General features: G+C 49.0%; 1 protein-coding gene across 1 annotated transcript in view; it reads left to right on the top strand.

Moving 5' to 3' along the window:
- The window catches only part of SLC30A2 (solute carrier family 30 member 2), a 25,080-nt gene extending 4,994 nt beyond the window's left edge, over window positions 1–20,086 (top strand). The window contains exons 2-8 of the mRNA XM_038758297.1: window positions 1,987–2,195; window positions 6,514–6,660; window positions 9,404–9,557; window positions 15,183–15,342; window positions 16,580–16,685; window positions 19,534–19,668; window positions 19,775–20,086. Of these exons, the coding sequence (XP_038614225.1) occupies window positions 1,987–2,195; window positions 6,514–6,660; window positions 9,404–9,557; window positions 15,183–15,342; window positions 16,580–16,685; window positions 19,534–19,668; window positions 19,775–19,920 (1,057 nt within the window). The 3' untranslated portion in view covers window positions 19,921–20,086. The remainder of the gene's footprint in view (window positions 1–1,986; window positions 2,196–6,513; window positions 6,661–9,403; window positions 9,558–15,182; window positions 15,343–16,579; window positions 16,686–19,533; window positions 19,669–19,774) is intronic.
- Window positions 20,087–20,626: the final 540 nt, after the last annotated feature.

Raw genomic sequence — 20,626 nt, 5'->3', positions numbered from 1 at the left:
ACAGTGCTCTGCACATAGTAAGCGCTCAACAAATATGATTGATTGATTGGTCGCCTTAATTCCTGGCCGAAATCCCTGAATCCCAGCTCCCTACCTGGCTTGGAGGGCTCTTCCTTCTTCTCCATCCAGGGCTCCCCCCTTCTGCCCCCTCCCTCCCGCCTCCCGCCACCTCAGTTACCCTCTGGAATCAATCAATCAATCGTATTTATTGAGCGCTTACTGTGTGCAGAGCACTGGACTAAGCGCTTGGGAAGTCCAAGTTGGCAACATAAAGAGACGGTCCCTACCCAACAGTGGGCTCACAGTCTGGAATGATCTCATCCCCCACCATTCCCACCAAATGGCCCCAATCCCACTCCCTCAACCCCGGCGTGGCCCAATGGATAGAGCACGGACCTGGATTCTAGGGCTGGGTGCAGCGTGGCTCAGTGGAAAGAGCCCGGGCTTGGGAGTTGGAGGTCATGGGTTCAAATCCCGGCTCTGTCAATTGTCAGCTGGGTGACTTTGTCACTTCTCTGAGCCTCAGTGACCTCATCTGTAAAATGGGGATTAAGACTGTGAGCCCCCCGTGGGACAACCTGATCACCTTGTAACCTCCCCAGCACTTAGAACAGTGCTTTGCACATAGTAAGTGCTTAACAAATGCGATTATTATTATTATTATTATTCACTCTTTATCCTTTAATGCCTTGGAGGGCAGGAGGGCTCTATCTGTTCTTGTGCCCCTTCTCAGGTGCTGCCACTTAGTCCAATCAGTCAATCCAACAGTTGTACTTATTGAGCACCTCACGTGTGCAGAACTCTGTACCAAGCGCTTGGAAGAGTCCAACTAAGACACATTTCTGCCCTCAAGGAGCTTCCAATCTAACGAGGGGAAGGGCAGATGCAAGCCTTGCACCACTCCTGCTCCACCACTTGTCAGCTGTGTGACTTCGGGCAAGTCACTTAACTTCTCTGTGCCTCAGTTACCGCATCTGTAAAATGGGGATTGACTGTGAGCCCCCCGTAGGACAACCTGATCACCTTGTAACCTCCGCAGTGCTTAGAACAGTGCTTTGCACATAGTAAGCGCTTAATAAATGCCATTATTATTACCAAACCGTGGCTTGACGGGCGCCTGTGGCTTAGCTCAAGGAGCTTAGTAGTCATGGTATTTGTTGAGTGCAATGCACTGTACTAAGCGCATGGGGAAAGTGCAGCAGAAGCAGAAAACGCATTTCCCACTCCCGAAGGATTTCCACTCTAGCGCAGTGGCAAGAGCCTGGGCTTGGGAATCAGAGGTCACGGGTTCTAATCCCGGCTCGACCATTTACCTGCTGTGAGACCTTGGGAAAGTCACTTCACTTCTCTGTGCCTCAGTTCCCTCATAATAATAATAATAATAATAATAATAATAATAATAATTGGCATTTATTAAGCGCTTACTATGTGCAAAGCCCTGTTCTAAGTGCTGGGGAGGATACAGGGTGATCAGGTTGTCCCACGTGGGGCTCACAGTCTTAATCCCCATTTTACAGATGAGGTAACTGAGGCCCAGAGAAGTTAAGTGACTTGCCCAAGATCACACAGCAGACATGTGGCGGAGTCGGGATTCGAACCCATGACCTCTGACTCCAAAGCCCGGGCTCTTTCCACTGAGCCACGCTGCCTCATCTGTGAAATGGGGATGAAGACTGTGAGCCCCATGTGGGACGAGGGCGGTGTCCAACCCGATTGCTTTGTATTCACTCAGTCGTATTTATTGAGCACTTACCGTGTGCAGAGCACTGTACTAAGCGCTTGTATCTACCCCAGGTCTTAGAACAGTGCTCCAACTTGTACTTCCCAAGCGCTTAGGAAAGTGCTCTGCACATAGTAAGCACTCAATAAATACGATTGAATGAATGCTCGGGCACATAGTAAGCGCCTCACAAGTACCACAATTATTATTATTTTTATTATTATGAAAGCAGGATATCTGCCCTTCCTCTCCCTGCCTGTTCCCAGGACCTACTCCGGAGCCCCGTGGAAGAACGGCACCAAGCCAAGCCCCCCACGGGGCACGGACGCTTTCGAACTGGCCGCCCCGAGCGACCGGCACTGCCACGATCGGTGGAGTGCCGACCACCACAGAAACGAAGAGAAGGATCGGGCGCGGCGCAAGTTGTACCTGGCGTCGGCCATCTGCCTCGTCTTCATGATCGGGGAGACCGTTGGTAAGCGGGGGGCCGGCTCCCGGTGCCAAGCCCTCGTCGTCGGCACGTTTCACCAATCAGTCGTATTTATTGAGCGCCTACTCATCATCATCATCATCATCAATTGTATTTATTGAGCGCTTACTATGTGCAGAGCACTGTACTAAGCGCTTGGGAAATACAAATTGGCAACACATAGAGACAGTCCCTACCCAACAGTGGGCTCACAGTATAAAAGGGATATGTACAAGTAAAATAAATAAATAAATATGTACAAACATATGCTTGCACTCTCTCCATTTTCACATCTATCTAAAGTACTAAAAAGAATCGAACCCCCTATTATTGACCTAATAATATTATTGACCTAATGACTCAGAAATGGTTTTCATGAACCATAAGTTTCTAACAGTGCAGCAGCTGTGGCATATAGCGTTTTACTGTGTATTTTCCCTTCCACCCAAATAATCGCTATTTTTTACCTTTTCAGGAAAAAATCGTTAAAGACTTTTAGTTCAGATCCGTTTACCTCAATGACTGTTGTGCAACAGGCTGTGTGCAGAGCGCTGTACTAAGCGCTTGGGAAGTCCAAGTTCACCACCACCACCACCAGTTGGCACGTCAGGCCCCCCGGGCGGAGCTTCTTGGGGGGCAGCTTTCGGGATTGGCGGTAATCTGGGTGACAGCACAGTGAGGGGGAAGCCTGTTCTTCCACCCCCAGAAAAGTGGAGCTTACTATAGGCCACTGGGCAAGTGTCCGGGAGTCCCCTGAAATAGCCCAGAGGTGCCCAAGAGTTCGGAGACTCATCTAGGCCCCAGGGGGCAAAGTCCCGAAACTCAGATGGTACAAAGGGTTTGTGCCCACAGATAATAATAATAATAATAATAATAATAATAATGGCATTTGGAGAAGCAGCGTGGCTCACTGGAAAGAGGATGGGCTTTGGAGTCAGAGGCCGTGGGTTCAAATCCCGGCTCTGCCAACTGTCAGCTGTGTGACTCTGGGCAAGTCACTTCACTTCTTTTAGACTGTGAGCCCGCTGTTGGGTAGTGACTGTCTCTATATGTTGCCAACTTGTACTTCCCAAGCGCTTAGTACAGTGCTCTGCACACAGTAAGCGCTCAATAAATATGATTGATTCTCTGGGCCTCAGTTACCTCATCTGGAAAATGGGGATTAAGACTGTGAGCCCTCCTTGGGACCACCTGATCACCTTGTAACCTCCCCAGCGCTTAGAACAGTGCTTTGCATATAGTGAGCACTTAATAAATGCCATCATTATTATTATTATTATTTATTAAGTGCTTACTATGTGCAAAGCACTGTTCTAAGCACTGGGGAGGTTACAAGGCCATCAGGATGAGCTCACAGTCTTAATCCCCATTTTCCAGGTGAGGTAACTGAGGTCCAGAGAAGTGAAGTGATTTGCCCAAAGTCACACAGCTGACAACTGGCAGAGCCGGAATTTGAACCCATGACCTCTGACTCCAAAGCCGAGGCTCTTTCCACTGAGCCACGCTGCTTCTCATAGCCACGCTGCTTCTCATTGGGATTGGGAATGTCTGGTTCGTTCCGCTCGGGAATGCCATGCAATCTATTCAGCGCCGTGTGCCAACCACTGGACTAAGGAAAGACGATCCGGTCGGACCTAATCCCTGTCCCACAAGAGGTTCACAACTTAAAAGGGAGGATGAATAAAGATCTTATCCCCTTTATAGGTGGGAAAAGAGAGGCCGAGTGACTCGGCCAGAGTCATACGTGACCAGAGCCGGGACTAGAACCCAAGTCCCTTGATTCCCAGACCCACTTGACCCTCCTTGGAAATGGAGACCGTGGGCTGAAACTACAGCAAGAGGGATGCGGGGTAGAAGGGAAAAACTTCCTGAACCTTGAAGGGTGAGACCGGGGGAGCAGGTTCCTCTTGGGAAGGTGTTCCCTTGGCTTCCCATCAAGACTTCCAGGAAGCCTGGGACCGTTTCTGATGTAGCTTGCCTGGAGGCAGGAGCAAAATCCCAGGGTGAGGGAGAGGGGTCCGTGGCTTAGTGGAAAGAGCCCGGGCTTTGGAGTCAGAGGTCATGGGTTTGAATCCTGCTCCGCCACTTGTCAGCTGTGTGACTTTGGGCAAGTCACTTCACTTCTCTGGGCCTCAGCTCCCTCATCTGGAAAATGGGGATTAAGTCTGTGAGCCCCACGTGGGACAACTTGATTACCTTGTATCTCCCCCAGCGCTTAGAACAGTGCTTTGCACATAGTAAGCGCTTAATAAATGCCATCATTATTATTATTATTATCCAACTTTCCTCCTTTGCTCGTAAGGCTCAGAGCCGCAGCATGGCCTACTGGATTGAGCAAGGGCCTGGGAGTCCGAGGACCTGGGTTCTAATCCTGGCTTTGCTAAATGTTTGCTGTGTGACCTTGGGCAAGTCACTTAACTTCTCTGTGCTTCAGTTCCCTCATCTGTAAAATGGGGATGAAGACTGTGAGCCCCCCATGGGACAACCTGATCACCTTGTAACCTCCCCAGTGCAGCATGGCTCAGTGGAAAGAGCACGGGCTTTGGAGTCAGAGGTCGTGGGTTATAATAATAATAATAATGGCATTTATTAAGCGCTTACTATGTGCAAAGCCCTGTTCTAAGCGCTGGGGAGGTTACAAGGTGATCAGGTTGTCCCACGGGGGGCTCTTGATGGCAAGGAGGGGGGTAAGCTTGATGGAGAACTGGGAGAGAAGACAGCAGACTGGGTTCTAATGGGCGATGAGAGCGGGTACATTGTAGGAGGCCGCCTAGTAGGGAGTCAGGAGACCTGTGATCAGTCTTTTGAATCCTGGCTCCTCCAATTGTCAGCTGTGTGACTCTGGGCAAGTCACTTAACTTCTCTGTGCCTCAGTTACCTCACCTGTAAAATGGGGACTGACTGGGACAACCTGATCACCTTGTTCATTCATTCATTCATTCAATCGTATTTATTGAGCGCTTACTGTGTGCAGAGCACTGCACTAAGCGCTTGGGAAGTCCAAGTTGGCAACATCTAGAGACGGTCCCTACCCAACAGCGGGCTCACAGTCTAGAAGGAGGAGACCTTGTTATCTCCCCATTGCTTAGAACAGTGCGTTGCACATAGCGCTTCATAAATGCCATTATTATTATTATTATTTGCACATAGTAAGTGCTTCATAAATGCCATTATTATTATTATTGTTTGCACATAGTAAGTGCTTAATAAATGTCATTATTATTATTACTTAGACTATGAATCCCATGCGGGACAGAGACTGTGTCTGATTCAATTATCTTGAATCTGCCCCAGTGCTTGGTACAGAGTGCACACTTAAGTGCTGTGGTCTTATTTTTATTAACGGTATTAAACACTCCAATCACTCAAATGCTTACTATGTGCCAGGCACTGTATTAAGCACTGGGGTAGATACAAGCTAATCAGGCTGGACCCAATCCCTTCCCATACGGGGCTCACGGTCTCAATCCCCATTTTGTAGATGAGGCCCAGAGAAGTGAAGTGACTTGCCCCAGGTGGGCAGTGGGGAGTCATTCATTAGAGAAGCAGCGTGGCTCAATGGAAAGAGCACGGGCTTGGGAGCCAGAGGTCACGGGTTCAAATCCCGGCTCTGCCAGTTGTCAGCTGTGTGACTTTGGACAAGTCACTTCACTTCTCTGGGCCTCAGTTCCCTCATCTGTAAAATGGGGATTAAGACTGTGAGCCTCACATGGGACAACCTGATAACCTTGTATCCTCCCCAGCGCTTAGAACGGTGCTTTGCACATAGTAAGCCGGGATTTGAACCCGTGACCTCTGACTCCAAAGCCCGGGCTCTTTCCACTGAGCCACGCTGCTTCTCAGTAATAATGGTGGCATTTATTAAGCGCAGGGAGAAGAACTCAAGCCCCCTACTTTCCCAGGCCCCTCTGAGGCTCTACGAGATGGCAAGGAAATGGGGTGAGGGGCAAGTCACACCCCAAGAAGCAGCTAGTAAGCGCTTAACAAATGCCATCATTATTGTTATTCATTCATTCATTCACTCAATCATATTTATTGAGCACTTACTGTGGGCCCAGAGAAGTGAAGCGACTTGCCCCAAGTCACACCGCAGACAAGTGGGGAGTCATTCATTCATTCACTCAATCGTATTTATTGAGCGCTTACTGTGTGCAAAGCACTGTACTAAGCGCTTGGGAAGTACAAGTTGGCAACATATAGAGACGGTCCCTACCCAACAACGGGCTCACAGTCGGGATTAGAACCCAGATCCTTCTGACTCTCGGGCCCGCGCTTTATCCACTAAGCCATGCTGCTTCTCTGTTATTCTCCGCTTTCTTATCAGGTGGCTACTTGGCTCACAGTCTGGCCATCATGACGGACGCGGCCCACTTGCTGACGGACTTTGCCAGCATGCTCATCAGCCTCTTCTCCCTCTGGATGGCCTCCCGCCCGGCAACCAAAACCATGAACTTCGGCTGGCAACGAGCCGGTGAGGAGGGCTGGGGGCTTCCGGCCCTTCTGGAGCAGCGCGGGGACTTAACAGCCTGGCGGGGTGGTGGGTGGGGACTTTTTTTTTTTTGATGGTATTTGTTAAGCGCTTACTATGTGCAAAGCACTGTTCTAAGCACTGGGGAGGTTACAAGGTGATCAGGTTGTCCCACGGGGGCGCTCACAGTTTTAATCCCCATTTTACAGATGAGGTAACTGAGGCCCAGAGAAGTGAAGTGACTTGCCTAAAGTCACACAGCCGACAGTTGGAGGAGCCGGGATTTGAACCCGTGACCTCTGACTCCAAAGCCCGGGCTCTTTCCACTGAGCCACGCTGCTTCTCAGTAATAATGGTGGCATTTATTAAGCGCTTACTATGTGCGAAGCACTGTTCTAAGCACTGGGGAGTTTACGAGGTGATCAGGTTGTCCCACGGGGGGCTCACAGTCTTAATCCTCCTCATTTTACAGATGAGGTAACTGAGGCCCAGAGAAGTGAAGTGACTTGCCCAAAGTCACACAGCTGACAGTTGGAGGAGCTGGAATTTGAACCCATGATCTCTGACTCCAAAGCCCGGGCTCTTTCCACTGAGCCACGCTGCTTCTTGGGGTGTGACTTGCCCCTCACCCCATTTCCTTGCCATCTTGTAGAGCCTCAGAGGGGCCTCGGAAAGTAGGGGCTTGAGCTCTTCTCCCTGCTACCCCAATCAATCAATCACATTTATTGAGCATTTACTGTGCACAGAGCATTGTACTAAGGGTTTGGGAGCATAGAATATAATAATATAGCAGAGCTGGTAATAATAATTGTGGTATTTAAGCACTTACTATGTACCAAGCACTGTACCTAACTCTGGGATACATACAAGATAATCAGGTCCCACATGCGGCTCACGGTCTAATAATAATAATAATAATAATGGCATTTATTAAGCGCTTACTATGTGCAAAGCAGTGTTCTAAGCGCTGGGGAGGTTACGAAGTGATCAGGTTTTCCCACGGGGGGCTCACAGTCCTAATCCTAATTTACAGATGAGGTAACTGAGGCCCAGAGAAGTGAAGTGACTTGCCCAAAGTCACACAGCTGACAACTGGCGGAGCCGGGATTTGAACCCATGACCTCTGACTCCAAAGCCCGGGCTCTTTCCACTGAGGGAAGGGAGCACAGGTATTTTATGCCCATTTTGCAGATGAGGGAACTGAGGCACAGAGATGTTAAATGACTTGCCCAAGGTCACACGGCAGGCAAGTGGCACTGTTGGGCTTGGCACATAGTAAGCGCTTAACAAATACCATAAAAAAAAAACCAGTTCCCAGGCCCGGGCTCTTTGTACTAGACCCCACTCCTTGGCCACTAAAAGGTTTCAGTCTGTGGGGAGAGACGGACAGAATATAAATAAATTAGGGATATATCCGTAAGTGCTGGGGGCAGAGGGAAGGGTGAATAAAGGGAGTGGGAGAAGAGGAAATGGAGGCCTTAGTCAGGGAAGGTCTCTTGGAGGAGGCTTGAGCTCTAACCAGCTCTGGCAGATAATAATAATAATAATAATAATGGCATTTATTAAGTGCTTACTATGTGCAAAGCACTGTTCTAAGCGCTGGGGAGGGTACAAGGTGATCAGGTCATCCCATGTGGGGCTCACAGTCTTCATCCCCATTTTACAGATGAAGTAACTGAAGCCCAGAGAAGTGAAGTGACTTGCCCAAAGTCACACAGCTGACAATTGGCAGAGCTGGGATTTGAACCCATGACCGTGCTCTTTCCACTGGGCCATGCCCTGACCTAAGCACCCCCAGCTCCTCCTTCCGGGCCCAAGGAATCCCCAGCTAGCAGCAGTCAATCCCCAACACTCACATTCAATCAATCTGTGGTATTTACTGAGCGCTTACTGAGTGCAGAGCACTGTACTAAGCGCTTGGGAGAGGACAATAGAACAGAATCAGCGGCTGCGTTCCCTGGCCCTAAGGAACTTACAGATTAGAAGGAAGGAAATGATCACAGACAGGGGGGAAGGGGATCTAGTGAGCTGTGGGCCTCATCTGGCTTCATCTTCAGCTTGGTGTGGACGATGGAGCCCGAACCTGGAGTCAGAAGGTCATGGGTTCTAATTCCAGCTCTACCACTTGTCTCCTGTGTGACCTTGGTCGAGTCACTTCACTTCCCTGTTCCTCAGTTCCCTCATCTTAAAATGGGGAGTGAGACTGTGAGCCCCATGGGGGACAGGAACTGTGTCCATCCCGACTTTGCTTGTATGCACTCCGGCGCTTAGTACAGTATCTGGCACATGGTAAGTGCTTAATAAATACCACAATTATTATTTTTTCAGGGACACCACCCTCCCCACACCCTACACCCCAAACAGTCGGTTCAGTTCTTTTCCTCTGGATGGCCACCCGCCCAGCAACCAAAACCAGAAAGTTTGGGCGATAGGGAGCCGACGAGGGCGGTGGTCTCCTGGCCGTCTTGAACAGTCGCGTGATTTAACAGCTTGGCAGGGGGATGGTCAGGGACTTGGCCGTCCCCCCAATTCCTCGCCATCCCATAGAGCCTCAGAGGGGACTGGGGAAGTCGAGGCACAGTCAACGTCCGACCCGAGCGGGGCTCTCCTGATCGTGTCCTCTGAATCAAAGGCCATGGGCTCCCCCAAAATGCTAGGCCCACAGGATGTCATTGTGGGGGGTGACAAGGACGCCATTCCCAACCCCTGTTTTTCCTGAATGCTGTGGGGACGGATTGGTCCTCAGAGATCCTGGGAGCCCTGGTGTCCGTGCTGTCCATCTGGGTGGTGACCGGAGTGCTGGTCTACCTGGCGGTGCAGCGGCTGATCTCCGGGAAGTACGAGATCCAAAGCGAGACCATGCTGATCACCTCTGCCTGTGCCGTGGCCGTGAACTTCATGTGAGTGTGTGGGCTCGGCTGTCCCAGGCGGGCCCGGCCGGGGGTCCCATCCTGGGGAGGGGGCTGGCCGGGTTGGGGGGAAAGGCCTGAAGGAGGTGGGGGCTGTGACCATCATCATCAATCATATTTATTGAGCGCTTACTATGTGCACAGCCCCGTTTCCTCGCGTTGGTGGGGCTCTGGGGCTTCAGAGGGAGGGAATCTGTCCGTTTATTGTTGTATTGAATTATCCCAAGTGCTTAGTACAGTGCTCTGCACACACAGGAAGGGCTCAAATAGGACTGAATGGATGAAGGGGAGGCCTAAAACCTCATCCTTTAGATTGTGAGCCCGCTGTGGGCAGGGATTGTCTCTATTAGTTGCTGAATCATATTTCCCAAGCGCTTAGTACAGTGCTCTGCACAAGGTAAGCGCTCAATAAATACGATTGAATGAGTGAATGATAGACTGTGAACCCGCTGTTGGGTAGGGACCGTCTCTATATGTTGCCGACTTGTACTTCCCAAGCGCTTAGTACAGTGCTCTGCACACGGTAAGAGCTCAATAAATATGATTGAATAAATGAAAGGGAGGCCTAAAACCTCATCCTCTAGACTGTGAGCCCGTTGTGGGCCGGGATTGTCTCTATTAGTTGCTGAATCGTATTTCCCAAGCGCTTAGTACAGTGCTCTGCACACGGTAAGCGCTCAAGAAATACGATTGAATGAGTGAATGATAGACTGTGAGCCCGCTGTTGGGTAGGGACCGTCTCTATATGTTGTACTTCCCAAGCGCTTAGTACAGTGTTCTGCACACGGTAAGAGCTCAATAAATACGATTGAATGAGTGAATGATAGACTGTGAGCCCGCTGTTGGGTAGGGACCGTCTCTATATGTTGTACTTCCCAAGCGCTTAGTACAGTGTTCTGCACACGGTAAGAGCTCAATAAATACGATTGAATGAATGAATGAAAGGGAGGCCTAAAACTTCAGCCTCTAGACTGTGAGCCCGTTGTGGGCAGGGATTGTCTCTATTAGTTGCTGAATTGTATTTCCCAAGCGCTTAGTACAGTGCTCTGCACACAGTGAGCGCTCAATAAATACGATTGAATGAGTGAATGATAGACTGTGAGCCCACTGTTGGGTCGGGACCGTCTCTATATGTTGCCGACTTGTACTTCCCAAGCACTTAGTACAGTGCTCTGCACACAGTAAGCACTCAATAAATACGATTGAATGAATGAATGAATAAAACTGGGGTAGGCGGGGCCAGAGTCCACCATCCTGGATAATGAGTTTTAAAAATTCATTCATTCATTCAATCGTATTTATTGAGTGCTTACTGTGTGCACAGCACTGTACTAATAAAAATGAGCCAATTCTTTTATTTTACTTTTTTTTGTGGCTGGGAGGGAGGCTAAACAACTTCCCTCTCCCATGCCTTGTCTCAGTTATATACATATTTATTCTATTTATTTTATTTTGTTAATATGTTCTGTTCTCTGTCTCCCCCTTCTAGACTGTGAGCCCGCTGTTGGGTAGGGACCGTCTCTAGATGTTGCCAACTTGGACTTCCCAAGCGCTTAGTCCAGTGCTCTGCACACAGTAAGCGCTCAGTAAATACGATTGAATGAATGAATGAATATATGTTCTCATTCTCGCTCTCCCTCTCTTGGAGCAGATCTAACACTTTAACCAATCAGTGGTATTTATTGAGCGCTTACTATCGTGCAGAGCACTGTATGAATGAATGAATGAATGAATATATGTTCTCATTCTCGCTCTCCCTCTCCTGGAGCAGATCTAACACTTTAACCAATCAATGGTATTTATTGAGCGCTTACTATTGTGCAGAGCACTGTACCAAATGCATTCAAGTCTGCTTTCTAGGAGAGCCCCCTGGCCTCCACCCTCCTTTGGGGGCTACATTGACCCACTCTCTCTCCTCCATCCCCCACCCTAGGTTCAGTGACCCCAGGGCATACAGCCCATTCAGTCAGTGAATGCTATTTACTGAGCTCTTTCTGTATGCAGAGCACTTTACTAAGCTCTTGGAAGAGTGCAATTCAAGAGAGGTGGTAGCTATGTATGTAACTAGTTGTATGTAATAAGTAGAGGAGGAGTTGGAGTAGGGAAGGGGGGGATGCTTGGTCTCTGGCTCACCACATTCATTCATTCAGTCGTATTTATTGAGCGCTTACTGTGTGCAGAGCAGCGTGGCTCAGTGGAAAGAGTACGGGCTTTGGAGTCAGAGGTCATGGGTTTGAATCCAGGCTCTGCCACACGCCTGCTGTGTGACCTTGGGCAAGTCACTTCAGTTCTCTGAGCCTCAGTTCCCTCATCTGTAAAATGGGGATTAAGACTGAGCCCCGCGTGGGGCAACCTGATCACCTTTGTATCCCCCCAGCTCTTAGAACAGTGCTTTGCACATAGTGAGTGCTTAACAAATGCCATCATCATCATCATTGAGAAGCAGCGTGGCTCCCTGGAAAAAGCCCGGGCTTTGGAGTCAGAGGTCATGGGTTCAAATCCCGGCTCCTCCAGCTATCAGCTGTGTGACTTTGGGCAAGTCACTTAACTTCTCGGGGCCTCAGTTCCCTCATCTGTAAAATGGGGATTAAGACTGTGAGCCCCCCGTGGGACAACCTGATCTCCTTGTAACCCCCCAGTGCTTAGAACAGTGCTTTGCACATAGTAAGCGCTTAATAAATGCCATTATTATTATTATTATTATTATCATCACATACTTGAACACGTCTTCCCTGAGGAGTCTCAAAGCCTCCCCATGAAGTTTCAGTGATTTTTATTTTTATTGTCATTTCTCTAGCTCTGTCTCCCCCATTAGAGTGGAAGTTTCTTACGAGCTGGGGCTGTGTCAATACTTTCTACTATCCGTGGCCTAATAATAATAATGATGATGGCATTTGTTAAGCGCTTACTATGTACCAAGCACTGTTCTAAGGTGATCGGGTTGTCCCACGTGGGGCTCACAGTCTTAATCCCCATTTTACAGATGAGGGAACTGAGGCACAGAGAAGTTAAATGACTTGCTCAAATGACCAAGCACTGTTCTAAGGTAATCAGGTTGTCCCACATGGGGCTCACAGTCTTAATCCCCATTTTACAGATGAGGTAACTGAGGCACAGAGAAGTTAAATGACTTGCTCAAATGACCAAGCACTGTTCTAAGGTAATCAGGTTGTCCCACATGGGGCTCACAGTCTTAATCCCCATTTTACAGATGAGGTAACTGAGGCACAGAGAAGTTAAATGACTTGCCCAAATGACCAAGCACTGTTCTAAGGTAATCAGGTTGTCCCACATGGGGCTCACAGTCTTAATCCCCGTTTTACAGATGAGGTAACTGAGGCACAGAGAAGTTAAATGACTTGCCCAAATGACCAAGCACTGTTCTAAGGTGATCAGGTTGTCCCACAGGGGGCTCACAGTCTTAATCCCCATTTTACAGATGAGGTAACTGAGGCACAGAGAAGTTAAATGACTTTCCCCAAAGTCACACAGCTGACAAGTGGCAGAGCGGGGATTAGAACCCATGACCTCTGGCTTCCAAGCCCCGGCTCTTTCCACTGAGCCATGCTGCTTCTCTGGATAGTGCATGGACCTGGGATTCTAATTCCAGCTCTACCACTTGTAATAATAATAATAATAATCATAATCATAATAATAACAATGGCATTCATTAAGCGAGTACTATGTGCAAAGCACTGTTCTAAGCGCTGGACTTGTGTGACTTTGCACACAGTAAGCACTCAATAAATATCACTGAATGAACGAATGAATGATTCTTCCTCCTCCTGTAATTTACCTGAGTAATAATAATAATAATAATGATGGTATTTATTAAGTGCTTACTAAGTGTCCCCCCACCATTCTAACCACTGGGGTAGATACTAGGTAATCTGGTTGGACACAGTCCCTGTCCCACATGAGGCTCACTGTCTTAAGCCCCATTTTACAGATGAGGAAACTGAGGCCCAGAGAAGTGAAGTGACTTGCCCAGGGTCACACAAGAGACAAGTGGCGGAGCTGGAATTAGAACCCAGATCCTTCAGACAGACCAGTGATCTATCCACTAGGCCACATCTCCCCCCCATCAGGCTATAAACTCCATGGGTTTGGGAGTCGGAGGTCGTGGGTTCTAATCCCGGCTCCGCCACTTGTCAGCTGTGTGACTTTGGGCAAGTCACTTAACTTCTCTGTGCCTCAGTTCCCTCGTCTGTAAAATGGGGATGAAGGCAGTGAGCTTTGGAGTCAGAGGTCATGGGTTCAAATCCCCGCTCCACCAATTGTCAGCTGTGTGACTTTGGGCAAGTCACTTCACTTCTCTGGGCCTCAGTGCCCTCATCTGTAAAATGGGGATGAAGACAGTGAGCCCCACTTGGGACAACCTGATTACCTTGTATCTACCCCAGCGCTTAGAACAGTGCTTGGCACATAGTAAGCACTTAACAAATACCGTCGTTATTATTATAAGGGCAGGGATCGTGTTTTCTAACCCTTTTGTACGCTCCCAAGTGCTGGGTTCGGTGATCTGTACGCAATGGGCGCTTAATATGTTTGGTTTTGTTCTCTGTCTCCCCCTTCTAGACTGTGAGCCCACTGTTGGGTAGGGACTGTCTCTATATGTTGCCACCTTGGACTTCTCAAGCGCTTAGCACAGTGCTCTGCACACAGTAAGCGCTCACTAAATACGATTTGTACATATTTATTACTCTATTTATTTATTTATTTATTTATTTTACTTGTACATATCTATTCTATTTATTCTATTTTGTTAGTATGTTTGGTTTTGTTCTCTGTCTCCCCCTTCTAGCCCGTGAGCCCGCTGTTGGGTAGGGACCGCCTCTATATGTTGCCACCTTGTACTTCCCAAGCGCTTAGCACAGTGCTCTGCACACAGTAAGCGCTCACTAAATACGATTTGTACATATTTATTACTCTATTTATTTATTTATTTATTTTACTTGTACATATCTATTCTATTTATTCTATTTTGTTAGTATGTTTTGGTTTTGTTCTCTGTCTCCCCCTTCTAGCCTGTGAGCCCGCTGTTGGGTAGGGACCGCCTCTATATGTTGCCACCTTGTACTTCCCAAGCGCTTAGCACAGTGCTGTGCACACAGTAAGCGCTCACTAAATACGACTTGTACATATTTATTACTCTATTTATTTATTTATTTATTTTACTTGTGCATATCTATTCTATTTATTCTATTTTATTAATAGGTTTGGTTTTGTTCTCTGTCTCCCCCTTCTAGCCTGTGAGCCCACTGTTGGGTAGGGACCGCCTCTCTATGTTGCCACCTTGTACTTCCCAAGCGCTTAGCACAGTGCTCTGCACACAGTAAGCGTTCAATAAATACGATTTGTACATATTTATTACTCCATTTATTTATTTTACTTGTACACATCTATTCTATTTACTTTATTTTGTTAGTATGTTTGGTTTTGTTCTCCGTTTCCCCCTTCTAGCCTGTGAGCCCACTGTTGGGTAGGGACCGCTTCTATCTGTTGCCGACTTGTACTTCCCAAGTGCTTAGTCCAGTGCTCTGCACGCAGTAAGCGCTCAATAAATACGATTGATTGATTAATAAATGCCACTGGTCGATTTTGCTTATCGTTCAGTATGGGGCTCACCCTGCACCAGTCTGGACACGGGCACAGTCACGGGGGCCACGGAGATAGGCAGGAGAACCCCAACGTCCGGGCAGCCTTCATCCACGTGGTGGGGGACCTCCTGCAGAGCATCGGTGTCATGGTGGCCGCCTTCGTCATCTTCTTCAAGGTGAGCCGGGCCTCTCCCCTGAGAGTGGGGCCTACAGGCTACAGCGTGGGCCTTGGGGTCAGAAGGACCTGGGTTCTAATCCCGACTCCGCCTCTCATCTGCTGTGTGACTTCTCTGTGGGCCTCAGTCACCTCATCTGTAAAATGGGGGTCGAGGCAGGGTGCCCTATGTGGGGCAGGGACTGTGTCCCACCTGATTAGCTCGGAAAATAATAACGATGACGGCATTTATTAAGCGCTTACTATGTGCAAAGCACTGCTCTAAGCGCCGGGGAGGTTATAAGGTGATCAGGTTGTCCCATGGGGGGGCTCACAGTCTTCATCCCCATTTTACAGATGAGGTAACTGAGGCCCAGAGAAGTGCAGTCACACAGTCACACAGTTGACAATTGGCGGAGCAGGGATTTGAACCCATGACTTCTGACTCCAAAGCCCGGGCTCTTTCCACTGAGCCCCGCTGTTGGATCTACCCCAGTGCTTAGTACGGCTCCTGGCACATAGTAAGCACGTAACAAATATTCATTGTGAGCAGGGAATGTGTCTGTTTATTGTTCATTCATTCATTCAATTGAATTTATTGAGCGCTTACTGTGTGCAGAGCACTGTACTAAACGCTTGGGAATTACAAGTTGGCAACATATAGAGACAGTCCCTACCCAACAGTGGGCTCACAGTCTAAAAGGGGGAGACAGAGAACGAAACCAAACATACTAACAAAATAAAATAAATAGAATAGATATGTACAAGTAAAATAAATAAATAGAGTAATAAATATGTACAAACATCTATACATATATACAGGTGCTGAGGGGAAGGGAAGGAGGTAAGATGGGGGCGATGGAGAGGGGGACGAGGGGGAGAGGAAGGAAGGGTCTCAGTCTGGGAAGGCTTATTAAGTGCTTACTATGTGCCAAGCACTGTTCTAAGCACTGAGCACTGTTTTAAGCGCTGAGCACTGATCTACCCCAGCACTTAGAACAGCGCTTGGCACAAAGTAAGCGCTTAACAAATGCCATCATTATTAATCAGGTTGGACACAGTCCCTGCCCTACACGGGGCTCTCTGTCTTAATCCCCTTTTTCCAGATGAGATAACCGAGACCTACAGAAGTGAAGCGACTTGCCCAAGGTCACGCAGTAGACAAGTTAGCGGAGCCGGGATTAGAACCCAGGTCCTTGTGATTCCCAGGCCCTGGGCTCTGTCCAGTAAGCCGTGCTGTCTCCGCTCTCACCTTCCAGCCCGAGTTTAAGTTCATGGACCCCGTCTGCACCTTCTTGTTCTCGATCCTGGTGTTGGGGACGACACTGACCATCCTCCGGGACGTCCTCCTCGTGCTGATGGAAGGTAGGCCCCAATCCCACCCCTTCTCCCTTTCCCACCCCCTGCCTGCCTGTGGGGATGGGGAGGGTTACTCTGGCAGATAATAATAATAATAATGACGTTTATTAAGTGCTTACTATGTGCAAAGCACTGTTCTAAGCGCTGGGGAGGTTACAAGGTGATCAGGTGGTCCCACGAGGGGCTCAGAGTCTTAATCCCCATTTTACAGATGAGGTAGCTGAGGCCCAGAGAAGTTGTGACTTGTCCAAAGTCACACAGCTGACAAGTGGCGGAGCCGGGATTTGAACCCATGACCTCTGGCTCCAAAGCCCATGTTCTTTCCACTGAGCCACACTGCCTCTCTAAGATGAGGAGGCTCAGGAGCCCACTGGCGTGTACTGAGCGATTGGTGCAAAGCACTGTCCTAGACGCCTGGGTAAATTCAGTCAATCAATCAATCAATCGTATTGAGCGCTTACTGTGTGCAGAGCACTGTACTAAGCGCTTGGGAAGTCCAAGTTGGCAACATATAGAGACGGTCCCTACCCAACAGTGGGCTCAATCAATCAATCAATCAATCGTATTGAGCGCTTACTGTGTGGAGAGCACTGTACTAAGCGCTTGGGAAGTCCAAGTTGGCAACATATAGAGACGGTCCCTACCCAACAGTGGGCTCTCAGTCTAGAAGGGGGAGACAGAGAACAAAACAAAACATATTAACAAAATAAAATAAATAGAATAGATACGTACAAGTAAAATAAATAAATAGAGTAATAAATATGTCGAGTTAGGAGACACAATCCCTGCCCTCAGGCAGCTCCCGATCTAGCTGGGGCGGCAGACGCTGAAATAATTTTCAGCGTCCTTGGGTAGCGCCCAAGGAGATCGGGTTGGACGCAGGCCTTGTCCCGCAGCGCGCTCTTACCATGTGTATTACTCTATTTATTTATTTATCTTATATTACTCTTTATTTACTTATTTGTACATGTTTATTCTATTTATTTTATTTTGTTAATATGTTTTGTTGTCTGTCTCCCCCTTCTAGACCGTGAACCCACTGTTGGGTAGGGACCGTCTCTATAGGTTGCCGACTTGTACTTCCCAAGCGCTTAGTCCAGTGCTCTGCACACAGTAAGCGCTCACTAAATACGATTGAATGAATGAATATTTATTTATCTTATGTTACTCTTTATTTACTTATTTGTACATGTTTATTCTATTTATTTTATTTTGTTAATATGTTTTGTTGTCTGTCTCCCCCTTCTAGACTGTGAACCCACTGTTGGGTAGGGACCGTTTTTATATGTTGCCGACTTGGACTTCCCAAGCGCTTAGTCCAGTGCTCTGCGCACAGTAAGCGCTCACTAAATACGGTTGAATGAATGAATGAATCATTTCGAGCTGGGGAGGCAGACACTGAATGATGGGTCGAATGAATGAATAATTTCGAGCTGGGGAGGATGGGTCGAAGGGGGTAAGCGGGCAGGCGAGCAAGACTCTCCCCTTCCGCTGGCTGGCGAAGCCGTTCTACTGGCTCGGCCGTGGTGAATCTGACCCCAGCAGCGTCGCCAGCCTGCCAGGGCCTGCCCACGGGCACTGGCAATTCCGGGTAGCGGAAGGGCTTCGGGGGGCCTTGCGCTTCCCGGTCATCCGGGGTCAAATTGGCATAAGAACAGAGAGAGAAATTGAAAGAAAGAGAGAGAGAGAGATGCAATAATGGAAGGAGGAGGAGGGGGAGAGAGCAAGAACTCCCATCTCAAATCCCAAGCCCAGCAGTTTGTGTGAGTCGCCAAGAAGCCTACCTGCCCACCTTGCGGATGGGGAAGGTGCCAGCTTGTACTTCCCAAGCGCTTAGTACAGTGCTCTGCACACAGTAAGCGCTCAATAAATACGATTGATTGATTGATTGAAAACTGAGGCCTAAGGAAGGGGACTTGGCCAAGGTCTCCCGGGGAAAGGAGGCGGAGCAGGACCGGCAGCCAGGCCTCCGCGGAAGTCTTCCGCAGACCCTCTGGCCCAGCTTTATCCCCGCATGGGACAACCTGATCACTTTGTAATCTCCCCAGTGCTTAGAACAGTGCTTTGCACATAGTAATAATAATAATGGTATTTATTAAGCGCTTACTATGTGCAAATCTCTATCCTATCTATTCTATTTATTTTATTTTGTTAGTATGTTTGGTTTTGTTCTCTGTCTCCCCCTTTTAGACTGTGAGCCCACTGTTGGGTAAGGACTGTTTCTATATGTTGCCAACTTGTACTTCCCAAGCGCTTAGTACAGTGCTCTGCACACAGTAAGCGCCCAATACATATGATTGATTGCAAAGCATTGTTCTAAGCGCTGGGGGGATACAAGGTAATCTGGTTGTCCCACAGGGGGCTCACAGTCTTCATCCCCATTTTACAGATGAGGTAACAAAGGCACAGAGAAGTGAAGTGACTTGCCCAAAGTCACACAGCTGACAATTGGCGGAGCCAATAGTAAGCAATTAATAAATGCTATCATTAACTCTAGCCAACCACAAGACGAGGCAGGGCGACCGGACCACCCCCCGGGGCAGGGTCCCAGCCCCCGAGCCCCCCTCTCTGTTGGGCTGGGATGAAGGCGGCCACTCAGAGTGGCTCGATGGAAAGAGCCCGGGCTTGGGAGTCAGGGGTCACGGGTTCTAATCCTGGCTCTGCCACATGTCTGCTGTGTGACCTTGGGCAAGTCACTTAACTTCTCAGTTACCTCATCTGTAAAACGGGGATTAAGACTGTGAGTCCCACATGGGACAACCCGATCACCTTGTATCCTCCCCAGCACTTAAGACAGTGCTTTGCACATAGTAAGCGCTTAAGAAATGCCATCATTATTATTATTATTTCCCAGCAACCCCCAAGGGGGTGGACTTCAACACCGTGCGGGACCTGCTGCTGTCGGTCCAGGGCGTGGCCGCCCTGCACAGCCTCCACATCTGGGCCTTGACCGTTTCCCAGCCCGTGCTCTCGGTCCACATCGCCATCGGTAAGCCGGGGGACCCCCGGGGGGCAAGATCGGGGTTGGGCGGGGGGGGGGTCTGCCGCCGCCTCCGGGAAGCCCTGACCGTCCCCATCGCCCCTTGACCCCGCAGCCCGGAACACGGACCCCCAAGCCGTGCTGAAGGAAGCCAACACCAAGCTGCAGGGCCTGTTCAACTTCCACACCGTCACCATCCAGATCGAGAATTATTGCGACGACATGCGGGAATGCCGGGAATGCCAGAGTCCGCTGGACTGACGGATGGGGTCCCCCCCATCCAGCTATACAAACGCGCGCGTGCTCCCACCCTCTCCTCCCCTCAGCAACCCCCCGTAGGCTCGGTCTCCCCCTGCCCTGGGAAGACTTGAGGGGAGGTGGGTCTCTCCCTTTTTTTTTGTAAACCAGACCCTTTCCCTCTTTCTCTTCCCCCCCGTCCCCCACTCCGTGAAGGGCTATTTATTACTTTGACATATTAAATATTAATCGAAAAACTCATTTCTAGCGGTTTCTCTTCCACTTCCCTCACATCCCCTGTCAGGCCGATGCGGAGAGGGGGAGGATGCAGCCGTGTCTGGGGTGGAACGTGGTCCCTCTGTTATGTCCTGAAGTGGCTGAGTCTGGCAGGGGGTGGCCAGTGAATGATGCACACGCTGGGGAGGCGGAGAGGGCCGATGGCTCCCACCCCACCTGGCACGTGTAATAACATAATAATAATAATGATGGCATTTATTAAGCGCTTACTATCATCAATCGTATTTATTGAGCGCTTCCTGTGTGCAGAGCACTGTACTAAGCGCTTGGGAAGTACAAACTGGCAACATATAGAGACAGTCCCTACCCAACAGTGGGCTCACGGTCTAAAAAGCACTATGTGCAAAGCACTGTTCTAAGCACGGGGGAGGTTGCAAGGCGATCAGGTTGTCCCACGGGGGGCTCACAATCTTAATCCCCATTTTACTGATGA

This window comes from Tachyglossus aculeatus, chromosome 16 (genome assembly GCF_015852505.1).
Source record: "Tachyglossus aculeatus isolate mTacAcu1 chromosome 16, mTacAcu1.pri, whole genome shotgun sequence".
Taxonomy (NCBI): Eukaryota; Metazoa; Chordata; class Mammalia; order Monotremata; family Tachyglossidae; genus Tachyglossus; species Tachyglossus aculeatus.
Note: the sequence above shows the minus strand (reverse complement) of the source record. Positions and strands in the feature narration are given on the sequence as shown.